At 50.3% G+C, this 23102-nt stretch overlaps 1 protein-coding gene across 6 annotated transcripts in view; it reads right to left on the reverse strand.

Moving 5' to 3' along the window:
* Tmem108 (transmembrane protein 108) overlaps positions 1-23102 on the reverse strand; it is a 280807-nt gene that overhangs the window by 5113 nt on the left and 252592 nt on the right. For 5 of the 6 annotated variants that reach the window (XM_032910381.1, XM_032910380.1, XM_032910383.1 and 2 more), the window contains 2 exons: positions 14986-15081; positions 7198-8610 (listed from right to left, as the gene is read on the reverse strand). In XM_032910381.1, coding sequence (XP_032766272.1) covers positions 7198-8610; positions 14986-15081 — 1509 coding nt within the window. The remainder of the gene's footprint in view (positions 1-7197; positions 8611-14985; positions 15082-23102) is intronic. The other variant, XM_032910386.1, reaches the window with a different exon arrangement.

Below are 23102 nucleotides of genomic sequence, written 5' to 3' on the forward strand. Positions count from 1 at the left end.
GGAGGTGACAGACGCATTAGACAAAACCTCGAGGCTCAGTTAAAAAGATGTGACTAGCCAGTCATATAGGACTTGTATTCCAGGGACATTATCCATATTGATAGCTACAAATTTCCTTTTGACCTCATGTAGTCAGTGTTAGGGTTTGTAACTTTCAGAGAAGTAGTAGCTTTTGTCAATAGGCTTTGGAGCAAACCCAGATGTGTGGACTCCAAAGTTTCTGCTCTAACACTCAGGCTTCTCCCCGAGAGCAACCCAAGGGCTCACCCTGTTGAGATGACTGGAGCCCAGCTCTTCTGAGCCTGCCCCTCACACTGTGTGACACGTGAACCTTGTGTCTCTCCAGTGTCAGAGACTCAAGAGTCCTGGAGGAGTAAGTGAGCCTGCGCTCTGTTGACCAGTCAGAGGCAGGGAGCCTTGCCCAGACTCACACAGCAGAGTGGCAGTACACAGGGGAGCAGCTAGTGTCTCGTGTGTGTGTGTGTGTGTGTGTGTGTCTGTGTGTCCGTCCCATCTAGGTTCACCAGCATCGGAAACCGTCCACAGGGAAGGGGTTGGGTGGGCTCTGTATGTATCTGACATTCAGAAGGTGCCAAACATCTCAGTGCCTTAGAATGGGGGCCCAGGCTGCTCTGTTCAGAGGCCAGCGCCAGGGGGCAGCAGAGGGCCATTTCCCACAGAAAAGCAGTCTGAGGGCTTGACCAATACAGAGTGGGTATAGTCAGGGAACAGGTCAGCTGTAGAAACAGGCACATTTATGAGCTGAGATCTCAGAGCCCGGGTTCCAGTCCCAGGGGCTCACTGGAACATTCTGTACCCCAGTCCCCATCACCACTGGCCTCGTTGGAATGATCTCCAGACTAAGGTCAGGAGATTGCTTCTATTTGCAGTTTGCCTCATCTGCTTTGGCCAGAAAGAAAGACTTCCAGTTTGGTAATCATGCCTCCAAAAGTACCTTTTAAAAAGCCGTTGACACATGGAGGGGGGACTGCTGAATAGGGCTAAAGTGGATTTCGGAGACTGGCTGGCGTCAGACTGTTCACATTTTGTGGCTCTGTCTTTCCTTTTGTCTCACGGCCCTTCCTTCCTTCCTTCACTGGTTGAAGGAGGGGAAGGGGCAGAAAGGGCTGCGAAGCCCAGCGTGGATACATTTCTGCTCTTTCCCTCTGCTCGGAGACACCATGGCCCGAAAGAAACAGCTGGCGGTCACAGATCCCCTCCCTCCCTCCCATCTTTATTCCTCACAGGCACCAGACTCTGCCTCTGAAACATCAGGGGACATGGCCAGGGCGACTGAAGTCGGTAGAGCCCAGTCTCTGAAGACACAAACACTTAGGAAGTGAGAAGGGGGGTTCTTTAGCTCTGCTGAAGTGGGAGTTGTCGGGGACAAACGGTCACTTTTCGCCTCCTGGCCCTGTGAGGGTATCTGACATCACATGACACACTTCAGTGCCACAGACGGCAAGCAGGGTGTCGGGGAGAAAGATGTCCTTAAAAGCCACATCTGGGGGGGTCGGGGGAAGCATCTGTGATTGGACCCGCTGAGTAGTCACAGGCAAGCAAGCAAGATCACAGAGACAGAGAAGGTCTTAGAGACTGAAGGATGTGAAAGTCGGGATCAGAGCCCAGACACCAACACACTACTCACAAGGCCTGAGTAAAGATGCCTAACCTCTCGGCCTCTGTGCAGGCCAGGCGAAATCCTGTGCGCTGCAGAATTCTGCCCAGTTCCTGGCAACTTTTCCCCACGGTTACTTTTAGTTTGAAAAGTAGGGAGTAGAAACCTGAGAGACAAACTTCCCGAGGCCTTGCTGATGAGGTGTGCCTACTGCTATGTACGAGTCCTCAACGCCCTTACTCGGAAGCCTGAGTCTGTGGAATGTGCGGAGGTCCTGTCGGTGGGAGGCTCCATGGCTTGCATCCACTTCTCTTGGGAACTTCCCACGTGTCATCTCCTATAAGGGAGATGGGGAAAGGGACACTGGGCTCTGGGACTGTGTGACGGTCTCTAGTTGTGTTTAGTACTGTAACTGTTCATCCAAGAGAGAAAAGTGCAGCTTGGACTTGAGCAGTCTAATATGCTCTCAACGCCATGTACTTTATAGGCCTCTTCAGACTGCAGGGTCACTGTGTGAGAAAGGCAAGAGTGCTCTTCCAGGCTCAGAAGAACTGACTGAAGGTCACTGACGTTGATCGAGATCGCCCAGCTAATTATACCGCCATGACCACGGGTCTCGGTAATCTTTGAGTAGATGCTTATTGCCTCCAGTCCCTCTTGAACACTGGAGGGACACGCAGTATGGCCTTGGAAGCCCTTTGTAAGCTGCACAGTGGCTACAGGGTGTGATCCACTTGTCCACTTAGCCAAAGAATCAAGTGCTCCGTGTTTCCAAAGGTAACAGCCCCAAGACTACACGGAATGAATTGGGGGAGGGGGGCTCTGTCCGGCAGTTCTAGAACAGCCCTGAGAGTTAAGCAAGCTCTCGTGGCTTTCCCAGTAATGAGTCTTCTGTGACTCATCAGATGAGTGACAGGAAGAAAGGTCACTGGCATGAAGCTGGCACCCCGTGTGCTGTGTTCACACCACAGGACTCTGTGGGTTCTGAGAAGCGATCAGAGCCTGTAGTTCCCCCAGAAGAGACGACCTTTCCAAACACCTGCTGCACTGCCAGCTGCTCGGCCTGTCGGAAAGTGCACTGTGAATCCGCACGGGATGAGTGATAGCCACCCCTCCTTACTGAGCTCCTTCCCCACGGCAGACCCTGATACAAGACCCTAAATGCATCGTCACTGATTTTCATGGGTCTTGGAGGCAAGCAGGAGTGGTGGCTCTGCCCAAATCCTGCTGCTCCTTCAGAGTCACCTCCACCCCTGATGTCTGCACCACGACAGGGCCGGCAGAGCATGCGCAGTCCTCTCTGTGCCATGCTTGCGGGATGCCTGCACCTTGAATGACCACTGCAGGGCCGGCAGAGCATGCGCAGTCCTCTCTGTGCCATGCTTCCCGAATGCCTGCACCATGGATGACTAAGGCAGAGCCCGCAGAGCATAGGATCCCTTGGGATCCCTCTACAGCTCAAGGCTCCCAGCGACCCAGCAGAGACACTCAGACATTGTTCCACCCTCTATCTCCCATCATCCTCTCTGTCTCAGAGTCCGCATTGCTGCTACGGAGGCTTGCCTCGCTTACTCCAGCTATCCCTGGGTGTTTTATAGTAGAGCTGCCTGGCATGCCTGCTACGGTCTTGGCGTCTGCCTCCTGAATGACCTGAACTGACACAGCAGACGTCTCTTTCATCCAAGAGAAGAGGTGTGAATGCTGGTGAAGTCCACAGTTAAGAGCGGCGAGGGCTGGGTTTGCGGGCAGGCGTGGTTTGATTCCACAAGCCAGGTTTAGTGCTGCGGGGTACTCCATAAAGGATTTGAGTGGCAGAAGACAGGGATTGGGGTAGGTTTCAGGTACTGGGCCGGTTATAACGCCGCAACTAAAGGGGTTCAGTGTCTGGCTCTTCAGCCTAGCATGTGGGGGTTAGGTGTTAAGAGGTCTAGCTCTACCTTGAAGACCAGAGATAGCTATATTTTAGCTTGAGTGGGTTACGGCCGGAGTGACAATTTATGGGCAGCCCTGTGTTCTCACCTCCTCCCATTGGCCCGTAAGTCCAAAGAGAACACCCACCTCACTACACTTCCCTTTTGTGTCAATCTTTTCTGCTTCATAGTAAGAATCAATCTAACCTAGGTTTTCTTATGTGGTAACGAAAAAGTCTTTTAAGTCCTGCGCATACAATGTACATAGAGGCGCAATCTGTGCTTGTGTTCATGGTTAACATTCATTGGACAATGAACAGAGTTAAGAGTTATGGGTTCTATTAACACGTCATCCCTTGGAATATTGGATTAATGGTCCAGAGTCTGGAAAAAGCCCTGAACTGGGGCAAGTATCAAGGTCAGGGGTTGGCTCTCCTCTGCCCTGTCAGGCTGGACTTGCGTTGGTAATGCAACATACTTGTGAGTCTCTGGCTTCCTTAGCCAACCCTTCCTAAGGGTCCATCTTCTCACAGGGGTGCCTGTGTGAGACAGGCCAGGGAGCTCAGTAGAGCCTCCAGACTGTTCTGTGAAAACGCAGAGCACCCACTGGTGAGTAATGACCAGGGGTAGGCCGGAGGCTCGGCGGCAGTACCTGTGTATCCTGATGGTGGCAGCAGAGAGCCGCGTAGCAGCCGCACAGCTCCTGGCCCCGGCTCCTGGTGGCCTGGGGCCAATCAATCTCCGTTCTTTCTGAAGCAGAGTTGGCAGAGAGTATCTGGCAGGGCTCCGGAGACGAAGCACTCCTCAGCCCTTGCACACTGATGCCCTTCCTCCCTATCGGGAGGGCTTGTGATGTGGAAGGCAGGTGAGCTGCTGACCCTCCCTCCTTCATTTGAACCAGGGGAATCGCCCTGTGAGGGGCGAGCATGGGCTGGAGAAAGCTTAGCTACGGGCGAGTCCCTGCTGCTCTGCGCAACCTGGCTTCTCTCCTAGTTCCTTCGCTAGGGGTGATAAATTCTGCACTCACACTCTGGTACCAAGGATGGAGTCTGCTGTAAGGCCTGTAGAGGTGCTTTGGGGTACAAAGACAGCGAAGAAAGTTGAAACATGAGCCTTCAGACCTGGAAGAGCCCAGCTGGTCTGGTCACTCGATGGAGCAGGGCTATGGAAACAGCACCTAGGGTCCTGAGACCAGACTGATTGATACTCTAAATATTCCCTGACCAAGGACACAGAGCTGATGTAGAGGCATCCAGGACCCAGGTAGAAACATAAAGGAAGTGGACTCTGTTGTCCCCTTGGGCTATGAAAGTCCAGAGTGGACACAATCGGGATCTTTAGAAAGTGTGTCCTACCCCTACCCACCAGCACCTGAAGGCTCCTCTTAGAGCTTGTGACTTGTCCTTGGGGTGTGTTTGTCCCTGCTTTGGCTGACCTCGGTTTTCTAACTCAATAGTGTGGGTGATGACCAGAGTCTCTGGATACCTTAGTGCTGTGTGTGGTTATTAATGTATTATTTTCTTTAGCTAGTGTAGGGACAGAATGATAAGACAAACCCGGAACCCCAACTATCAATGAGGGCATCTAACACACTCGGGAGAGCAGAAAGCAGCTACTTTTCACATACGACTGTTAATAATTTGCTTATTAATACGTTCTAAATTGTCCCCATCTCCTTCCTATTTCAGAAGCAGAAAATCACAGCGTATATAGTACATGTTCCCATGACAGACAATAGGGCTTCTCTTGCTATGCATGGTGGATCCCATGCAGGACGAGCTGCAGTGAGCAGGGAGGCTTCCTGTAGATGGTCTACCATGCACAGCCGAGATGGTTGTACCTAGGAGAGGCACAGACCTGGGGGGGGGATTGCCTCTTGCTGGTGCAGTTCCTTCTGAACCTAGCATAGTGTGAATGGGTGTGGAGAGAGCTCACTATGAAGCAAGTTTCCCGCAGATCAATATGCAGATGAACTTTCATAAACTATTATTTAAATGAATTCATGATTTCACAGAATTTCTGATTTGATTTAAATAGTTTTAGGAAGTTAGGGTAGTTGACAGAGTTTAAGGAGCCGGTTTAAAGTGTTTTGGCAGAGAGAGATATAGTAAAGATAGAATTAAGAATAGAATCTGCCTCTCCTCATAGGAAGAAAGAGAGTACTGCTTTCATGTGTTACAAGCACACAATTCTGCTTGCAAGAGAAAAATGGGCTTGGGACAAGTTAATGATCGAAGGAAACATTCATCCTAGGTTGGGTCTGAGTTCCTGGATCTTGTGATCTAGGGATGTGGCCATAGGCTTTGTGTGCACCATGAAAAGACAGGGTTATGAGTAAAGGTACATAATTCTGAGCATAAGAGTAAGGGATAGATGATTAGCCAGCCTAGCTGAGCAAGACTTCAAAAACAGTGAGACAGGTGATGCTGTGTCTTGGCAAATACAAATTGTCATCAGCCACGCATAGGAAAAACCTCACTACTATAGACAGGTTCGCTTACACTTTGTTAACCAACAACAAAAGAATTATTGCTTTGGGGTTACGATGAACTGTGGAGAGACAGAAAGATGGGAAATGTTTAGGTATGAGTTTCAAAAGAAGAATACACAATAAACTGGTTGTAATTTCCTTTTGTGTAACGATTTTAATCTGTCTGGGGGATTATGTTCTTGTTGTGGTTGTTTCTGGAGAATATGTAACTTGTGGCTATAAGGTAATCCTTTTCTTACAGACAGGATTTGTCTTCAGTGGTATAAAAAGGCTAAGGAAAAAAGTTGGCTGGAGCTTTGCTCTGTCCACCAAATGCGTGTGTGTGTGTGGGGGGGTGAGAAGTACAGGTGACATCTTTAATGGTAACCCTTTAAAGTACGGTAGGGCCAAGTCCATCAAAGATCCTCTGAGGACAGAGTATGACATGGGAAGACATAGGCCATGGTGGGGTCTCAATGGGGACCTGGGAACATCCTCTGATACCCCCCCCCCTCTCTCAGAGGGACAGGATGCTGCAGAGAGGCACTGGTTGTCATGGAGTGTAGAGAATTGGAATCCTAAGGTCCACGGTGCACAGAGCTCACGTAACTAAGAGGTTAAAGCAGGCTGGGTGGTATGAGGATGGAGAAGAGCTACCATCCACCCATCTCCAAGGCCTTAATTTAGCACAGACTTTCTGACATATGGACACTTTATCTCTTCTTTCTTAGGTAAATGAGGAGAGAGACGTGGAAGGGAGAGAGAAGACAAGATGGAGAAGCGGGAGACAATGGTGATGACCCTTCCAGCTATAGCCCGTAACTCTCCATGGCCAGCTGCAGGCGGGAAGGTCTGCAGCCCTGTGACTTGAATCCCAGGCAAGCCAAGTCTCTGAGCTAGCTCGGTGTTTCTTTCTCTAACATATGTGGCTAGCTTAAAGCACCTGTAAAGTGTCAACCCCACCCCCATCCCCAAGCTCTGCGAATTAGGGCTTTATGACCCATGGATAGTTGAGCTCTACATAACCAAGCCCAGGGACAGGGCTGGCTCATGATTCCTGCCTTGCTATCTGGTTTGCTGAGAATCTAGGGCTTTCTGCAATTCACTCAGTGGAGTTGCCCAAGTCAAGGGCAAGAGAATTTGGAGGGTGGGAACGATGACGGAAGGAAGGAGAGGAGGGGTGGAAGCAGGGTACTCACAGCAGGAAGAGATGGGCACGCTGATGGCCAAGATGACCCAGGCAATATCCATCTTGCTCAGGCAGATGGTGGCTCTGTGCTGGGGCTTGTCCCCTTCAGCCACATGGGAGATGTTGGCCACAGTTCCCGGCTTCCAGGTCCCCGCGGGGACCAGGCGGTTGAGGAAGTTGCCCGTGGCTGTAGACGGCACTGTGGAAAGCGGTCTGGGCCCCCTGTCGGTGGTTGTGGGGAAGGCCTCAGCCTCCTCCTTGGCTGGAGAAACAATGCTTTCTGAGACCCCAGAGGGCCAGGCTGGGGCCGGAGGGGTTGCAGATGGTCCCTGAGGGATGCCCGGGGGAGGGGCTGAGACACTGGCATCGAAGGCAGCCTGGGTGGGCCCTGTGGCAGCCGTGAAGACCCCGGAGCTGGCAGACGTGGGTCTGTCAGTGTCAGGGGTGACAGCAAGCCAAGAGTCACTGTGGCTGGAGCTGTCTTGCACGTCACCATGAGGGCTCTGAGAAGGCACTGGGGCGGGCTGTGTACTGGCAGGGGCACCTGAAGCTGCTGTGGCATCTGGCTCCCCTCCTGGGCTGGTAAATGTGGGGCCACTCCCCTGGTTGGCTCTGGTAAGGTCTGGCTTGTCCGTTGCAGGTACCAGGGAAGTTGTGGGGGGCACCCACGAGGTGCTTCTGGGTCCTGTAGCTGGAGATACTGTCTGAGGCTGTGTCGAAGAGAAGTAGCCCCCGAGTGGGGTCCTGGGAGTGAGAGCAGAGGGGTCTGGCTCTACAGACCCCGTAAAGTTACCTTTGTAGATTTGGAATATCTTCCCCAGAGGACGCTTCGGCCCCAGATGTGTTGAGCTCTGATTTCGTCCCCTCTGGCTTTCCTTCCTTGCTGAGTGGCCGCCAGGTACAGGTGGGAAAGTGCGAGACGAACCACCAGTCCCCTTCCTGGAAGAGCCTGGGGGTCTGGGGGGCCTACGAGTTGGGGCCCGTGGGGACACTGTGGGGCGGCTGGTGGTTCCTGCTGGCTTTGTTGGCAGGGTGGTGGCGGCGGGGGCAGCATCCCCTGGGGGGCGGCTCTCTGAGTGGGACGATGTGGTTGCCATGGCAGCTGGAGGGGAACCTGTGGGCAGAGGGCTTTCAGGATGGGGGACGGCAGCTGTCACCATCACTGTGGACACAGTGTCTGTAGGAGGGTGCCCTTCTGGATGAGATACTGTCGTTTCCATAGTAGCTGCAGCCTGTGATGAGGGGCCATCAGGTTTAGGGCTCAGGGTCATCACAGAGGAGAGTCTGGTAGGGCTGTGAGTTGCTGTCACCATGGTGCCTGGGGGGCTGCTGCCTGAGGGGAGGGTCTGCAGAGATTCCCTGGGAGATGGTCCCTGGACGGCGAGTACCAGTGCTTTGGTCAGTGCCAAGGTTAGGAGAAAGCCTGGAGGGGGGAGAAAGGAGAGAGGTGAGGAACGAGTGTTGCTCGCAGACAGACCCTCCTCACCGAGGACTTGGAGACAGCTCCAGAGAGGTAGGAAGGATACCTGGAGCATTCCTTAGGCCATACTGGCACCATGAGGTGCAAGAACCAAATGTGCACCCGGGTGAAGTCTATGAGGAGGCGGGGGGCGGGGGGTACTATCAGGATGGACAACAGCATCAGCCAATCCCATCCTTTCCCCAGTTCCCCAGAATGCATCAGTCCTCTACCTTGGTGCAACGTCTTGGGATGGGAAGGGGAGCCTGAGAGACTTCTCTTCTACATCACCTGCTGCTGGGGAGTAGTCAAGGCTAGCCTGGCCACGGGAACTGTGAGTCACTAAGAACCAACTGAGGAAGGCTTGGGTGGGAGAGCTAAGAGTTCCTTTTCTTGAACAACAAAATGCCAAGGTTTAGACCCCTGCTCATTTTAACCCGCTTGCCCCATTGCTTCCCTTCCTGGAACCCCAGAGCACAAACCCAGCAGCCTCTCAGCTCCGCAGATGACCTTAAGGTAAGGCAGAGATCCCCTGAGGTCATAGGAGTCTGAAGGGCAGAAGAGGGCACTGGTCCAAACGAGGGTGACCAGGTCTAGCTTCCTTAACTCTGTAGTAGAGTCTGGGATAGAAAATGCTACATAAATAAAGACCATTGGCTACTGGAGGTTTGTCATCAAGCACTATCCCCGTGGTTCCTTGTATAGTTGAACTTGGGGGAAGCATCATTGGGGCTACTTGGTCCTTTTGGGTTGGAAGAGCACTTCTGAATGATAAAAAAAAAGGGGGGCTGCATAATAATGTGTGTAGATCAGTTTATTGAGAGAATGCAAAGGCATAATAAAAACCCATTAATTTGAAAGCATTCTTAAATACAAATGGTTTTTATAACCATAGTACCATGTGCTGGTAACCCCCATACATCACAGGCTGCAAGTCTGGCTGTTGCAGCAGCTGGGGGCCAGTGTGCCACTTTGCAGCAAGCGACCTGTTCACCTTTCGGTTCAGCACCACAGGGGTGGTCCCTGGTGGTGGTAACCTTCAATGTTTGAGGTGCATTCTATTACAAGTTGTTCTCCCAGAGTGTTAAGAGCTGTACCGGGGAGAGCCGGCCTCTGCTGCTGCTGGGTGGTGGGGAATCTTACAGGGTCTGATTCTGACTTCTCAGCACCTCCGTGTTTATGCTTTCCTTTGTTATTGTTGGACTTCTCTTCAGCCCCAGCTAGACCCCAAAGAGTGGGGAGGCCTCTGTCTGACAACTCTCAGGGCCTTCCTGGACTTCACCATACTCCAGCAGGGCAAGAGGTGACACTGGTGTCACGGGTAGGATTCCTACATGAATTCTGGGATTGGGAGCAAAGTTACTAGCAGTGGGAGTCCTGCTTGGGAGTCTGGTAGAAAAAGGCAGGACCCCACTTATGACTCTTGGTGTCTGGTGGAGCTGGTGAGACCCTGGTTAGCCTCCAGGAAACAGAGTGGGGTGTGGGGGACTCCAGAGTGAGCGCTCAGTGTGTAGTGGTTTTTGGAATAACCCCTTGGACCTAATATTCACAGCTAAGCCAATGCTGGGAGGCTGAGGGACCTGGTTTTTAGCAGAGGCAACAGCACCTACTGTCTCTATGGCCAGTGGCTGGCTCCCCGAAGCAAGCCAGTTTTCTACACTTCCATTCACAAGTCAGCCCACACACTTGCAGTGCATTCTGCCCATTCAAGTCGGTCCTGAATCACGCTTGCTTCCTCCCTAGCAACCACTTGACAGGGTGGGAAGTGAAAGCCCGGGGAGACAAGGGAACATGTGTGCAGCCACACAGCCGCGGGAGCATGCGCAACCAGGGCTCTCTCTAAAAGCATATGCTTTTCCTAGTTAACTGCTGCCAGAGATGCAGGGCAGCCAGAGGCCTTTCAGCTGTACCCGCAGCAGAAGCCACTTTACTCCCATCTGTATATGGTTGCTACTACTCCAGTCTCACAACCGTACACCTTGCGGCTCAGCACCACAGGCGTGGTCACTGGTGGTGGTAACCTTCAGTGTTTGAGGGACATTCTGCTACAAGTTGGTCTCATGAGTGTTAAGAGCAGAACTATGGGGTTGGGGATTTAGCTCAGCGGTAGAGCGCTTGCCTAGGAAGCGCAAGGCCCTGGGTTCGGTCCCCAGCTCAAAAAAAAAAAAAAAAGAGCAGAACTATGCTCTCCCTCCGCCCTTTGCCCACCCCATCCCAGAATCTCAGAATTCGACTGTTTTTTGAAGAGAGGCATTCAAAAAGATTCAAGTGAACAGAGGCTAGCAGGATGAACCTTAACCCAATTTGACTGGTCCCTTTCTGAGATGGGACATCAGGGTGATGACGGGGACACAGAAGGGACCCTCTTGTGAGGGCAGAGCGGCAAGAGGGAGGAGCCAATCAATGGTACCACAAGAAGCCAACCTTGGTACTACTTTGATCTTAAGCTTCCAGCCTCCAGAAGCTTTGAGGCAATAAGTATCTGTGAGGTTTTAGCCCTCCAGGGAGTGCTATTTTCTTACAGCAGCCCAGCATTAGGCATTTTGTATTAGAACTCTTCTGGAAGGGGAGGGATGGAGATGAGGGCATGGGGTGAGGGTGGGGATGGGGGAGTGGTTTACAATGGGAGATGATCTGAGGGCCAGTCACGGGGGCTGAGATTGGTGAAACAGGGAAAGCTCGATCTGAGGGCAGCTGGGAGCACCTCACATGTGTCTTAAGGAGACTCCCCCAGACTCCCTTCTAGCTGAGGGCTCATCCTACCCCCTATACCCTCTGGGTACCACATGGCAGAGCTAGGGAGGTTTTCGGTACAGGGGCTGGCAGGGGATAGCTATGTCCATTTGGTGGCTGCTGTAGTAGCTGGAGTCCCCCAGAGGATTGCTGAGCTGGAACACAGAATGTGTCCGGTGCTCAGAGCCCTGGAGCCAAGGACAATTATATTGTTTTGGCTGCAGAGTTTAGAGAGAGAAGCCAGCTAACCCCAGGGACAGGCACACAGAGGGAAGGAGAGCCACTTGGGCTCCAGGACAATGCCAACAGCCCTCTAGAACACAAGGGGTTTAAAACACTTAGAGAAAGAAATCCCCCTGATTCCCCACTAGGAGCCTGCAGGGGCTCAGCCCATCCCAGCCCCACCCCTTGGCCGGAGTTCCTGTGGCTTCTAGCTTGACGCATCCTTGTTGCTGCTGCTCTTCAGACGCCTCAGAAGTTTTCCTCCTCGCTTCAGGCTGTGAAGCTACTTCTCCATCACTTAACTTAGTTTCCGGCCTTTGCTACTATAAATGCTCCAAGTGTCTTCTGGAGGGCCACGGAGTGCTATGTTTTGGTTACCACAGTGCGGGGGCCCTAGAGTTCACCCTAAACCAACCTCATTGTATAGGGAAGTGACCCAGGTGTGGTTGGTTTGACAGCACTTAGATGGTTGGGGGTGTGTGGTGTAGCTGTTTGCTCTGAACCAAAATATGCTGCCCTCAGACTCCTAAGACTGAGAGCTCACGAAACTTGGAAAACTCTGTGGTGGCTTAAAACCTCCACATTATTCCTCCAGGTTATGTAAGTCACAGACGATTGGATGGGGAGAGGAGACTTTGATAGAATTGTCTACAAGCTTTGAGAGCCTGAGAGGACTGAAACAGGCTGACTCCATGACAGGCTTTAAACTGGCAGTTCGGGAGACTAGGCCTAAATTTCTGTTTCCCAGAACTGGGCAAGTTAGTTATTCGGAAAAACCACAAGTCATGGACAGCCAATCAGAAGCTGCCCTGCCACCTGGCCTGAGGCAAGAGCCGGTGAGTCAGCAGCAGTTTCCAGGCTTCCCACCAACGGTCTCCAGCCTCCCCCACTAACCCCAATGGTTCTGGAATGTCCCCAGAGCCCTAGCAATCCCAAAGACTCCTATATCCCAAGAGCCAGCCAATCAAGATAAAGTCCTCTAATCCGCTGTAAATTGGGCCTGGGAGCTCACCTGGGTGTGTCCACCTTGGTCAGTGGTAGACCCTTGCATGCTCGACTTCTGCAGACTAAAACACTCTTTGCAACTGTTTTTTGCAACGGCCTGGATCACAGTCATTATTTTAAAATAAAAAAATTTCACTTGGATCATAAAATAGCTCCAGGGTTGAACTGTCCAACCCCTTCCAGCCTTCCTGTCACCCTGAGTAAGGAAACCAGAGGAGAGCTTACACCCTTCTACTTCACACAAAAGGTTGTTAGCCAGTGAAGGCTGTGATGTGCACTGTCACAAGCATGTGCGAGGCCTTCAACCAGGGGCTCCCCTAACACATGCAAATTTTCATTCAAGGCCTTTTGTACCGGTCTACACACTCCCCTCCCCTCAATCTGGGGTGACTGCCTCTTTGCATATCATTTGCATATATTTGCATAAGGGGCTCCAGACTCTTAACTCTAAATGTGTAAGAGTCACTAAAACGAAAATCTAGCTTGACATGCCTAAAACGCAGAGCCAAATTTTAAAAGGAACGTGTCAGGATAAGTATGTGGGATGGGGGGCTGGGGTGGGTCCCCACAGACTGATGGGTGCCCAGATGTCTTAGGAAGGCCTCCTCCTCCCTAAAATCTCCATGCTTCGGTCATCATCTCAAGGGATGCAGAGGGCATCCTCCTCCTGTGTGTTTAGTTGACTGCCCACAGTCCATGTTGGTCAGTCAGGTTCTGCCACTGGCACTGGCCCAGGCATGGACGGGAGTGGTGGTGAGCAAAGTGGCCAATAAGACGCTGAGCATTCCTTGTACCGTACCCTGCGGGAAGAGCGAACCCTCGCAGGCACGTGGACAGGAGGTTTTCTTCTTAGCTCCGTGCTGCAGCTGACAGATGGAAGCCAGCAGACCCTGTCGATGGCCGCACAGCTTAGGAGCCTGGATTTGGTAAAACCTGGCTCTAATGACTACATTTCAACCGCTTTGATTTAATGTACCTTTTTTTTTTTTTTTTTTTTAGAGTCCTAGGCAGGCTTTACCACTGAGCCGCACTCCCCACCCTGAACTCCTCTGCTTGTCCCCCTCCACTCTACCCTCTGTCCCTAGGTTCTGCACAGCCAGAGGTTATGATCCCCCATCTCTGGGAATTCATTTTCTAGGTTGAGTTTTTCCTCTCTTGCCTAAAAATAAATGGTATGTTTAGGCTTGTACACACACATTTGTTATACTGATAATTTATACTAACAATTCCATTTAATTTCCTCATTATTTTAAATGTCTTCTTAACTAGATTCTCTGCCACATCAGGGTAGTCTGTCTACTGACTTTTTAATCCTCTCTTAGGCAATCACAGGAGGCTACGTCCCATCACCGAGCATAACTGCCTCACGGAGCCCAGTCATCGCTAAGATTCACGAACAATGGCAGCAAAAATATCTTACTACAGTTTTAAGCCTCTTTACAAGCATTTTTTAAAATTTACTTCATTTGAGAAAGGATCTCATTACGTAGCCCATACTAGCCTTAAACTTCTGATTCTCCTAAGTGCTGGAATTTCTAAGCGTGTGCCACCACACCATTTTGAAAAACTAAAACACAGTATAATGGTTTGAAGTGTTTGCCAAAGATCACCAGTCACTGACTTTTACTTCCAAAGCCACTGTGTTGGGAATTTGGGACTTAAGGCTACAGGGATGGAATTTTATTTGTGAGGGAGTGGGCTCCTTTTAAAACATATGTTAGGCCCTCTTTTCTCCTCTCCTCTTGCTCTTCTCCCATAAGATGGCAAAACCTGAGGATCCTCCTGGAAAAAATTGTAGGTCACTGCCCATGAAGAGAACGTGCTGAACTTCCCAATTCCCAAGACTTTCTTCTAATTGGGAAAGGATGTCTGGACCATTGACATTTAATCCCTCCATCTGATACATGAGAAGACGAGGCCCTGCCCCCCAGTAAAATGATTTACAGTTAACCACAGCTACACAGGGTCAGATGGGGAAGCAGGTCAGGCTAGCACACTTCATGACTAATTCCACTGATGTTCCCAAGTCCCCAGCTCTTTTTTATACTCAGTGTGCTTCCAGAACTTTAATGTGTTCTGCTCTTTGAACTCCAATGACTCCTTTTTACTTTAAAGACCACACATAATAAATGCTAATTCTTCAGAGCATGGTTTTGCTTAGAATTAAATAGGCATCACTGAGTTCAGGGGATACTGCTCTGAAGCGGCAACCCAGGTCTCCTGACCTTGACTAAAGAGCTTGTAGCACAAATCTTTTGCTGCTTCCCCCTCTCCAGGCAGCCATGCTCCACAAGCCCCCTCCCATCAAGCTGGGTATCCATTCACAGGGTGGATGGGCAGAAGTTCTGCTCAGGCCTCTGAAGTAACTGGGGCCGTCACCTGGTGGCTTCCAGAAATGTCCGGAGATCACGGGTTCAACAGCCAGACTGATGAGGTCCATGACTCCACTGGGAACTGCTTCCCAGAACACAGTCTCTAGAACACAGGCAAGCAGGAAAACCACGTGAGTCGGGCCTGCGTGCCCCGACGCACCTGTGGCCTCTGGCCAGTGTGAGTTATCTTGTGCTGTAGCTCTGAGAGGCTCTCTAGCAAAACATGGGTGTGTGTGTGTGTGTGTGTGTTCACAACCACATGTTCATGCCCTCTTTTGTTTCTCTTTCCCGGTTCCTCCTGACCTCATGCACACGGCATAGTCCTTTTTCTTGGAACAAGAAACAGACAAGCAGGATTCATTTTGTAGGTTGTGTTCCCCCTGCCCCCAAGAGCTCCAAGCTATCATATGGTCAAACCATTTGTCTAAGGTCTAAAGCATGCCACATAGCAGCTCAGGATAAAAGCTCAGCTTTCTTTGATCCTAGATGCTCAAGAGATCCTCAACACGGAGGGAGTTTTTGATTCAGGAAAAGGTCCTGTATGAGCAGAGGAATGTCAGATAAAGACAACCTAGTTGTTGAGAATATAACCACTGTTACTGATGACCATAATTTGATACCCTATGTTCCCAAATGCAACTCTGTGCCTCTGGTTATCAGCCTTAGTGACTGTGACTTAATGCAGACAAACACCTTGTCTTAGACGGCTTCTGAGCCTTGGAGACTTTGCTGGGAATATCCCAGGGGCTGGGGAGCTTGTAATCTCTGAGTCAAGGCCTGGCCTACCTCCTAACTGCTCTGTCTGAAGCACCAGGGCTGGATCGATGCTTCAGGGCTACAGCCCTCCTACCCAGTTCAGCCTGAGCTACCATGAATACTTACTGAGGGAGGAGACCCTCTGTCATCCCTGTCTGAAGAAGAATTTCTATTTTCCACAAGTGACCACCACAGCACATCTAAACCCACTCATCTTCCTCAGAGTGACTCTGGCACTCCCACGGAGGTGGTCTTCGTTCCCTCCCCTGACTATGGCTGAATGACTTCTGAGACTAAACATGAAGGGTGTGGTCTCTTTCTTGTGTTCTTGGGGTACTCACTCTTAGAGGCCAGCGAGCGAGCATGCTGTCTGGAAACCTGAACAGCCTAGAAAGAGGGACTGCGTAGAAGGGAACGGAGGCAGAACCCTGGCCTTCAGAGCTAGCGAACAGCCAGCACCACATGCTGGTTCAGTGGGGAAGAGGGTGTCAGAACCTTAGCAAGCCACCCGGCTAAGGGCAGAGACACATGACCCTCTTTTCAAACTCCAGACTTATGAATGGAATAAGGGATGAATATGGTTTCTGTCCTAAGTTTAAGAATGGCTCGCTAGGAACCGTAGGGCGTGAAATACACCCCTACATAGTATTCATCATGGGTTTCATCATGGGGGTGAGGGAGGGGGAGAGACAGGCTTTAAATGTTTTCCTGCAGCTCTATGATTTCTGTGATACAGTGCCTCCCCTACAAAGAAGAGAGCAAGCACACAGTAAGAGTGTTACAAAGCTCCTACCATGTGGGACAGAAGAAAGCTGGAGGCAACTGGTTCCTGCAAAGGCTCTGTTCTAGAAGGGAGGAAAATGAGAGGGAACTTGTACCAGCAAGCAAAAGGGTCCCTCGAAGACTCAACAGACACAGTGAGAGTTGGAATCAGGTGGATGAAAAGGTCAGCCTCTGATAAGATAACAGGGTCCTCAACATTCAGGGGACGGCTTGTTGTCATCAGAGGAGAGAGAACGGGTTCTGATGGCCTCTGACTCTGTTAACAGGAGGGGGTTCTGGGGAATGCGGAGGCCAGGGTAGTGTCAGCGGGAGGAAGGATACGTTGTCAGAGTTTCAGTTACAGAGGAAAAGCCCTGCAGACCTACTGTGCACTGTAGCGACTACAGTGAATGACATGTGCTGCACTTCAAAATGACCCAAAGGAAGCCTTGAAATCCTGGGTGTGCTGGGACACACCTCTAGTCCCAGCACTTGGGAGGCTCAGGCAGGAGGTGGTGAGGTGGAGGCCAGTTTAGATTACAGAGAAACTATGTCAAAAATAAATGAATTTTTAAATGTTTTCACCACAGGGAAAGTATAAATTTCCAAGTCAGTCAAAAATAAAGACAGCCAGGCATGGTGGTGCACACCTTTAATCCCTGTACTCAGGCAGAGGCAGGTGGATTTCTAAGTTCAAAAACAGCCTGGTCTACAGAGGGAATTCCAGGACAGCCAGGGCCACATAGAGAAAACCCATCTCAAATGTCCTCCCAAACCCATAAAAAAAGACTTCAAAGAAAATGGTCTGACGGAGCTCAGAGCTGGGATGCTTCAGCCACGCGATCAGAGCCAACACTGGCCAGGTTAGAGTCACGAGGACAGCTTATACATTGATAGGAAATGGCACCTTACCTTTCCAGTTCGCTCCCTTAAGCCTGTAATCCCAGTGTGATTATAAAACACCACCACCAGAAAAGGTCCCAAGCTGAACGCTTTACAAACCTCGGGACTGACAGGGCTAGGGCAGGGAAGTGGCTTGGTGGTAAGCCTGGTAACCTAGTTCCACCTTTGGAACCCACATAAGAAGAGAACCAACTCCATAAAGTTGCCCTCTGATGTCCATGCATGTGCCTCACCCATATTTGTGTATACATTAACACACACATACACATACATGGGGGTAGGGGGAGAGAAGCCCATCATGTCTCTCAGGAACCCGATAGTCATGAAGACCTAATGTAGTTTGTGGGGTCGAGGGTAAGACTTTAGGCAGAATCGAGGGCACTGCGATAACAGTGATGTGTAATGATTACCGTAAGGAAGCACATTGTTTTATTAACCGTGACAAACATGCCATGGTATAGGAGATGTAGAAATAAAAGGCTAAAAAATAAAAGCAATGTCTCAACCCTTTAACCATCAGACCATGTCTGCAAGGCCCTTGACCCCAGTGACCCATGAGAGATACAGCCTAATTCAGGGTGAGCCATGGCACCCTGCCTAAAGGGCCAATTTCAAGGAAAAAAAATCTGCTGTTAAACTGAGTGTTTACTAAAATGGAGAGATGCCCAGTTCTATCCAGAGTGACCCCACATAGGTGTCTCAAGAGACATCATCAAGGACTCCCCAACTTCTGTGAAAGACTCCTGCCTCCACCTTACCCTGTGCAAACCCCTCCCTGCTGCTTTCTTGTGCATTTCAACAAACTCTTTGTCTTTCATACATACCATTAGTAAATCCTGTCACTGCCTGTCACTGGCCTTCTGGATATTGTTCTGTGCCTTAGGAGACTGGATACCTAGGAGCCTCACAACCACCTCCCCAGATCTGATATAAATTCAGAATTATTCTCAAAGAGATACATTGAAAATGGCTAGTGGACATCGGACAGGGGACATAGCTGAGGAAAAGGTTTGTGATCAACTTTCTCAGCAACCTGGGGTGAGGTCTTCTGTTTACCAGTGGGCCAGATGGAAGAAAGGGGCTGAGAATCCCCCTTGACCTATCGCTGGCTTCTAGAAAGAAATGGAACCTGGCTTTTGCTTTGCCTATGGCTACTGCTGTATATCCCACAATTTCCAACTCCCTGTCTAACAACCGAAGTGTGATGTTTGGAGGTGGAATGGTCAGCGTGAAGAGTTGGGATGCAGTTCTATGTGAGTGTTTTGCCTGCATGTATTATATGTGTACCACATTCGTACCCGGTGCCCAGGGAGACCAAAAGAGGGCATCAGATCCCCTTGATGGTTGGAAATTGCCACGTGGGTGCCAGGCACCTAATCCAAATTCTTTGCAAGAGCAGCCAGTGCTTTTCACTGCTGACTCAACGCTCCAGTCCCCCTGGACACACAGTTTAAAAGCTCACTTCAATTCCAACTGAGCATGCAGGGTAAATGCTACTAGGAAAAGCCCTCATCTTGACCAAGAAAGCAGACTTGGAATGCACAGCTTACTCAGTCCACACAGCAAGGTTGCCTTGGTTCTCAGAGGCTGTGTGGGGGTAACATGGTGCATTGTCTTCCTCAGACCCACTCTACTATCCTGGTACTGGTAGTGTTCAACCCCAAAAGTAGGTTTGATCGTCATCACTTTGTCCCAACGAAGGTAGGGCATCTCATCTCGCAGCACGGAAATAGTACGCCCCAGTCCAGAGCTCTGGGGTACCCTGCTCCCATACTCGCTGTGATAGCTGGAGATACAAGTACTGGTTGTGGGCCTCAGGCAAAGGAGGCCAGCTGCTTTTCTTAACCACAGTGAAGACAACGGTGTCTAACTGGAGTGCTTTCTGCAGCAGATTGGGAAACGAGGACGCACGGAGAGCCCCACACAGGGCCTGAATTCACACAGGGGACTTGCACTCTGAACTGAGGCTCTGGTGGCCAGGGATCTGTGCCACTTTCTGCCCTCTCACGTGAGCACATTGCTCTTGAAATCATGAGAGAATGAAGAGGTTAAGCAGACCCACCGGTCTGAGCTACTAGCAGTTGATTTCTGGGATGGTTAACTGTCAACTTGACATAACCATCTAGAATCAAGGGGAAGAGAGTCTAGTCTTGGCGAGGGATTGTGTAGACCAGGTTGGCCCAGGTGTGGGTGTGGGGGACTATCCTGACTATGCTAACTCATGTGGGAAGACCACACCTACCAGTGGGCAGTGTTACTCCCTGGGGGTGGGTCTTGGGCTGGAGAAGGAAGCTCTTCATCCCAGGATCTCGTTTATGCTTCAGGCTGGCTGTGAGAGTCAGGACGCTCCAACACAGTCGATGACATGGGCGTCACGCTCAGAGCTGGTGTGAGCTTTCTGTGCTCAGGACTTTCCTGTCAACCTGATGCATGCTGGAGTCAGTAGAGGAGGAAGGCCCCGATCACTGTGGGTGGCACCACCCCCGGGGCAGGTGGTCGTGGGTGCTATAAGAAAGCAGCAGGCTCAGCGGGCCATGGGGACCAAGCCAGTAGGCAACGTTCCTCCGTGTCTACCGCTTCGGTTCTTGCTTCCAGGTTCCTGGCCTGTTTGAGTTCCTCTTCTGACCTCACTTAGCGAGGGACTCTGATGTGGAACCACAGCTGAAATAGACTCTTCCCTCTTTAGTCGCTTTTGGTCCTGGTGCCTATCACAGCAATAGAAACCCTGACTAAGATACTGCCCCAGAGACACCTCGAACAAGAATATTAAAAGCAATAGCATGCTTATGTCAGACCCTCCATATCATGGCTTTGAGTGTAACTGTATTAGGACTCCTTTCCCTTGCCTGCAAACCTGGACAATACACCCTACAAACTGCCTCACAGTATCATGCACAATAAGGCAAGACACTAAACAAGCATATTGTATATTTCATGCATGCCACCGTGTGCATGCGGAGGTCAGAGGGCAACTTGGGAGGTTGGCTTTCCCTCAACCTTGTTTGGCTCCTTACCCCACTGGCTCCTGTGTATCACTGGCCCACGAGCTTCTGGGGATTCTCCTGGCTGTACCTTCTGTCTTCTGGCAAGAACTCCCAGGTTACAGAGGCTTACACTATATGCGTGGCTTTTCTGTGGGTTCTGAGGGTTTGAACTCAGATCTTCACGCTTGCCTACTGACCATCTCCCCTGGCTTCCTTTTCTACTTAAATTTTAAACTCCACTTACTTTTCAAACTTCGACCTTGAAATCTTGTTGAAAATCATACCCTTTGAATCATGTACCTTAAAAAGCCACTAAACTGCCCGTGGGATGGCTTGGTTGGTGAGGGTGCTTGCTACCAAACTTGACACCTGAATTTGATCCCTGAGACCCACACTGTGGAAGGAGGAAGCCAACTGCCATAAGCTCTCCTCTGGCTCCCACAAATGCTCCATGGTATACTCGTATACTCATGTATGAGTGTATGTATGTGTGAGTGTGTGTGTGTATATATATATATATATACACACACATAATCATGTAAAAAAGATCACAAAATCACATATTATTGACATTTTAAAGCCTGACTCTGTTGAGAAGCCCCCACCATGACATATGTCTCACTTTCCCCTATGTTGCTCTGCTTAAAAACCACATTAAGGGGCTGGAGAGATGGCTCAGTGGTTAAGAGCACTGACTGCTCTTCCAGAGGTCCTGAGTTCAAATCCCAGCAACCACATGGTGGCTCACAACCGTCTATAATGGGATCTGATGCCCTCTTCTGGTGTGTCTGAAGACAGCTACAGTATACTCATATACATTAAATAAATAAATCTTTAAAAAAAACACACACATTAAGGGCTTCCCGATGCCTCCTTATGGAATTCTTTTCTGTGTCACAAAGTTCTCATTACTTCAGTGAAGGCCTCTAAACCAGGGTGAAGGCTCCTCGGGCTACTGGTGGCAGTGCTGGGCTGTGTCTCCCTGCCCCTGCTGACACAAGCCCCTGGCTTCACAGGTTGATACGTAAGTTCCCTCTGAGCCTACAATCACAGCTTAGGCTGAGTTCCAATGGGATTCCTTCAAGACTCCCAAAGACTTCTTGCATGGCATCTGACCTGAGCCACCAGCATCTGCCCACCCTCAGCTTCAAATCTCCAAACCCAGAAGGAGTGGGAAAAGACACAAAGGCCTGTCTTGGTCACATCCAAGAATCCCTTTCCTACGGCCAACTCGGGAGCATCTGCAGGGACAGCTAATGAATGGGGCCAGTAGCCTGCCAGTGTCTTCTCTCAGCAACCCTGCCCTCCTCACCAAAATGTTTGCTGAAGACAGGGGAGAATGATGGTGGCTGGGAAGGTGGGTGGCAAAGTCCCCGAGGAGGGAGCAGGTGGAGGGGAGGTTGGCCTCAGGAGGTGAATTCCTGCTTCCTTTGGTATTGTCCAGTCCCTGAGTCTCTCAGGCTTATCCTGAGTGCTGTTAGCTTTCTCACATGGTTCTGTCAGACTGGCTGGTCCTGCCTGCCACACTTGTTGAAGGTTCATTGCCTGCTACAGTTTGTCTGGAGCAAAGTAGCCCTGTCAGCACAGCCATGGTTCCCCGTGACATTATGCTGTTTCTCATACCCCATGGTCTAGTTTCTGTTTTGGGCATAAGCTGGGTTCCACTACTGAATTCTGGAACGCAGTCTTCCATGTTGTGCATGCTTGTGAATTAAAGTTCTCCTCAGTACCCCCACTTAAAAAGAAAAACAAACCAAACTATCCCTTCCCAACACTTTATGGTGACCAACACGGATGCCCCTGTTAATGCACCCTTTTACGGTGACCCAAGCATGCCCCACAGATGCTTCCATTGTGAAGCATCTACTGTGTAACAAGTACTGTGCATGGAGCACCTACTGTGCACTAGTACTGTGCATGGAGCACCTACTGTGCACTAGTACTGTGCATGTAGCACCTACTGCACACTAGTACTGTGCATGCAGCACCTACTACATACTACTACTGTGCATGCAGCACCTACCGTGCACTAGCGCTGTAGTAAGCATTTTCACCATTTGTCTGAATCTTTACAAAATCATAAGACAAAAAAACTTAATTATCTCCCACACGACTACAGAAGTTCCAATCTCCTGCCTTTCATGCATTTCGGTATGGACTATAAATCTATGGATTTTGGTATCCGAAAGAGTCAAGGTAGACTGGGAGGTCTCTTCTGGTGGAAACAAACAAATCACCATGCCTGTGCCGAACTGAGGAGCTGAGGACACACAGTGAAGAGGGCACAAAGGGAGATAGCACTAGAATAATAAGGGTGGCCTGACTGCAGGTCAGTCAGATGAAACGCAGGAAGGCTTCCTGGGAGTGAGGACACCCAAGTCCTCTTATCGCCCCTCCTCTGCCCAATCTGCTCATTTTTTATTCACGAAGCCAACAAATATGTATGGGACATTAAGCTAAGGGGAGGGGCTTTATATTTCCCAGATAAACCAATCCTAACATTACCTATGGAGGTGCTCATACCTCATTCCCTGCTGTGGGCGATGAAATGTATATCGGCGGAGAAATCTTCAGTATTTTCTGAGAAAGTCTGTATCTGTGTGGCAAGTAGTTTACGAAACACTGTGCTTGGAACAGAAAGACGCAGCACTGGATGCCTACAGCGGCCCCAGGTATTTTCCTCTTGGAAATTCATTTAGTATTCACAAGATTCTGGGCG

The sequence above is a fragment of the Rattus rattus genome, chromosome 8 (assembly GCF_011064425.1).
Source record: "Rattus rattus isolate New Zealand chromosome 8, Rrattus_CSIRO_v1, whole genome shotgun sequence".
In the NCBI taxonomy this organism is placed as follows: domain Eukaryota; kingdom Metazoa; phylum Chordata; class Mammalia; order Rodentia; family Muridae; genus Rattus; species Rattus rattus.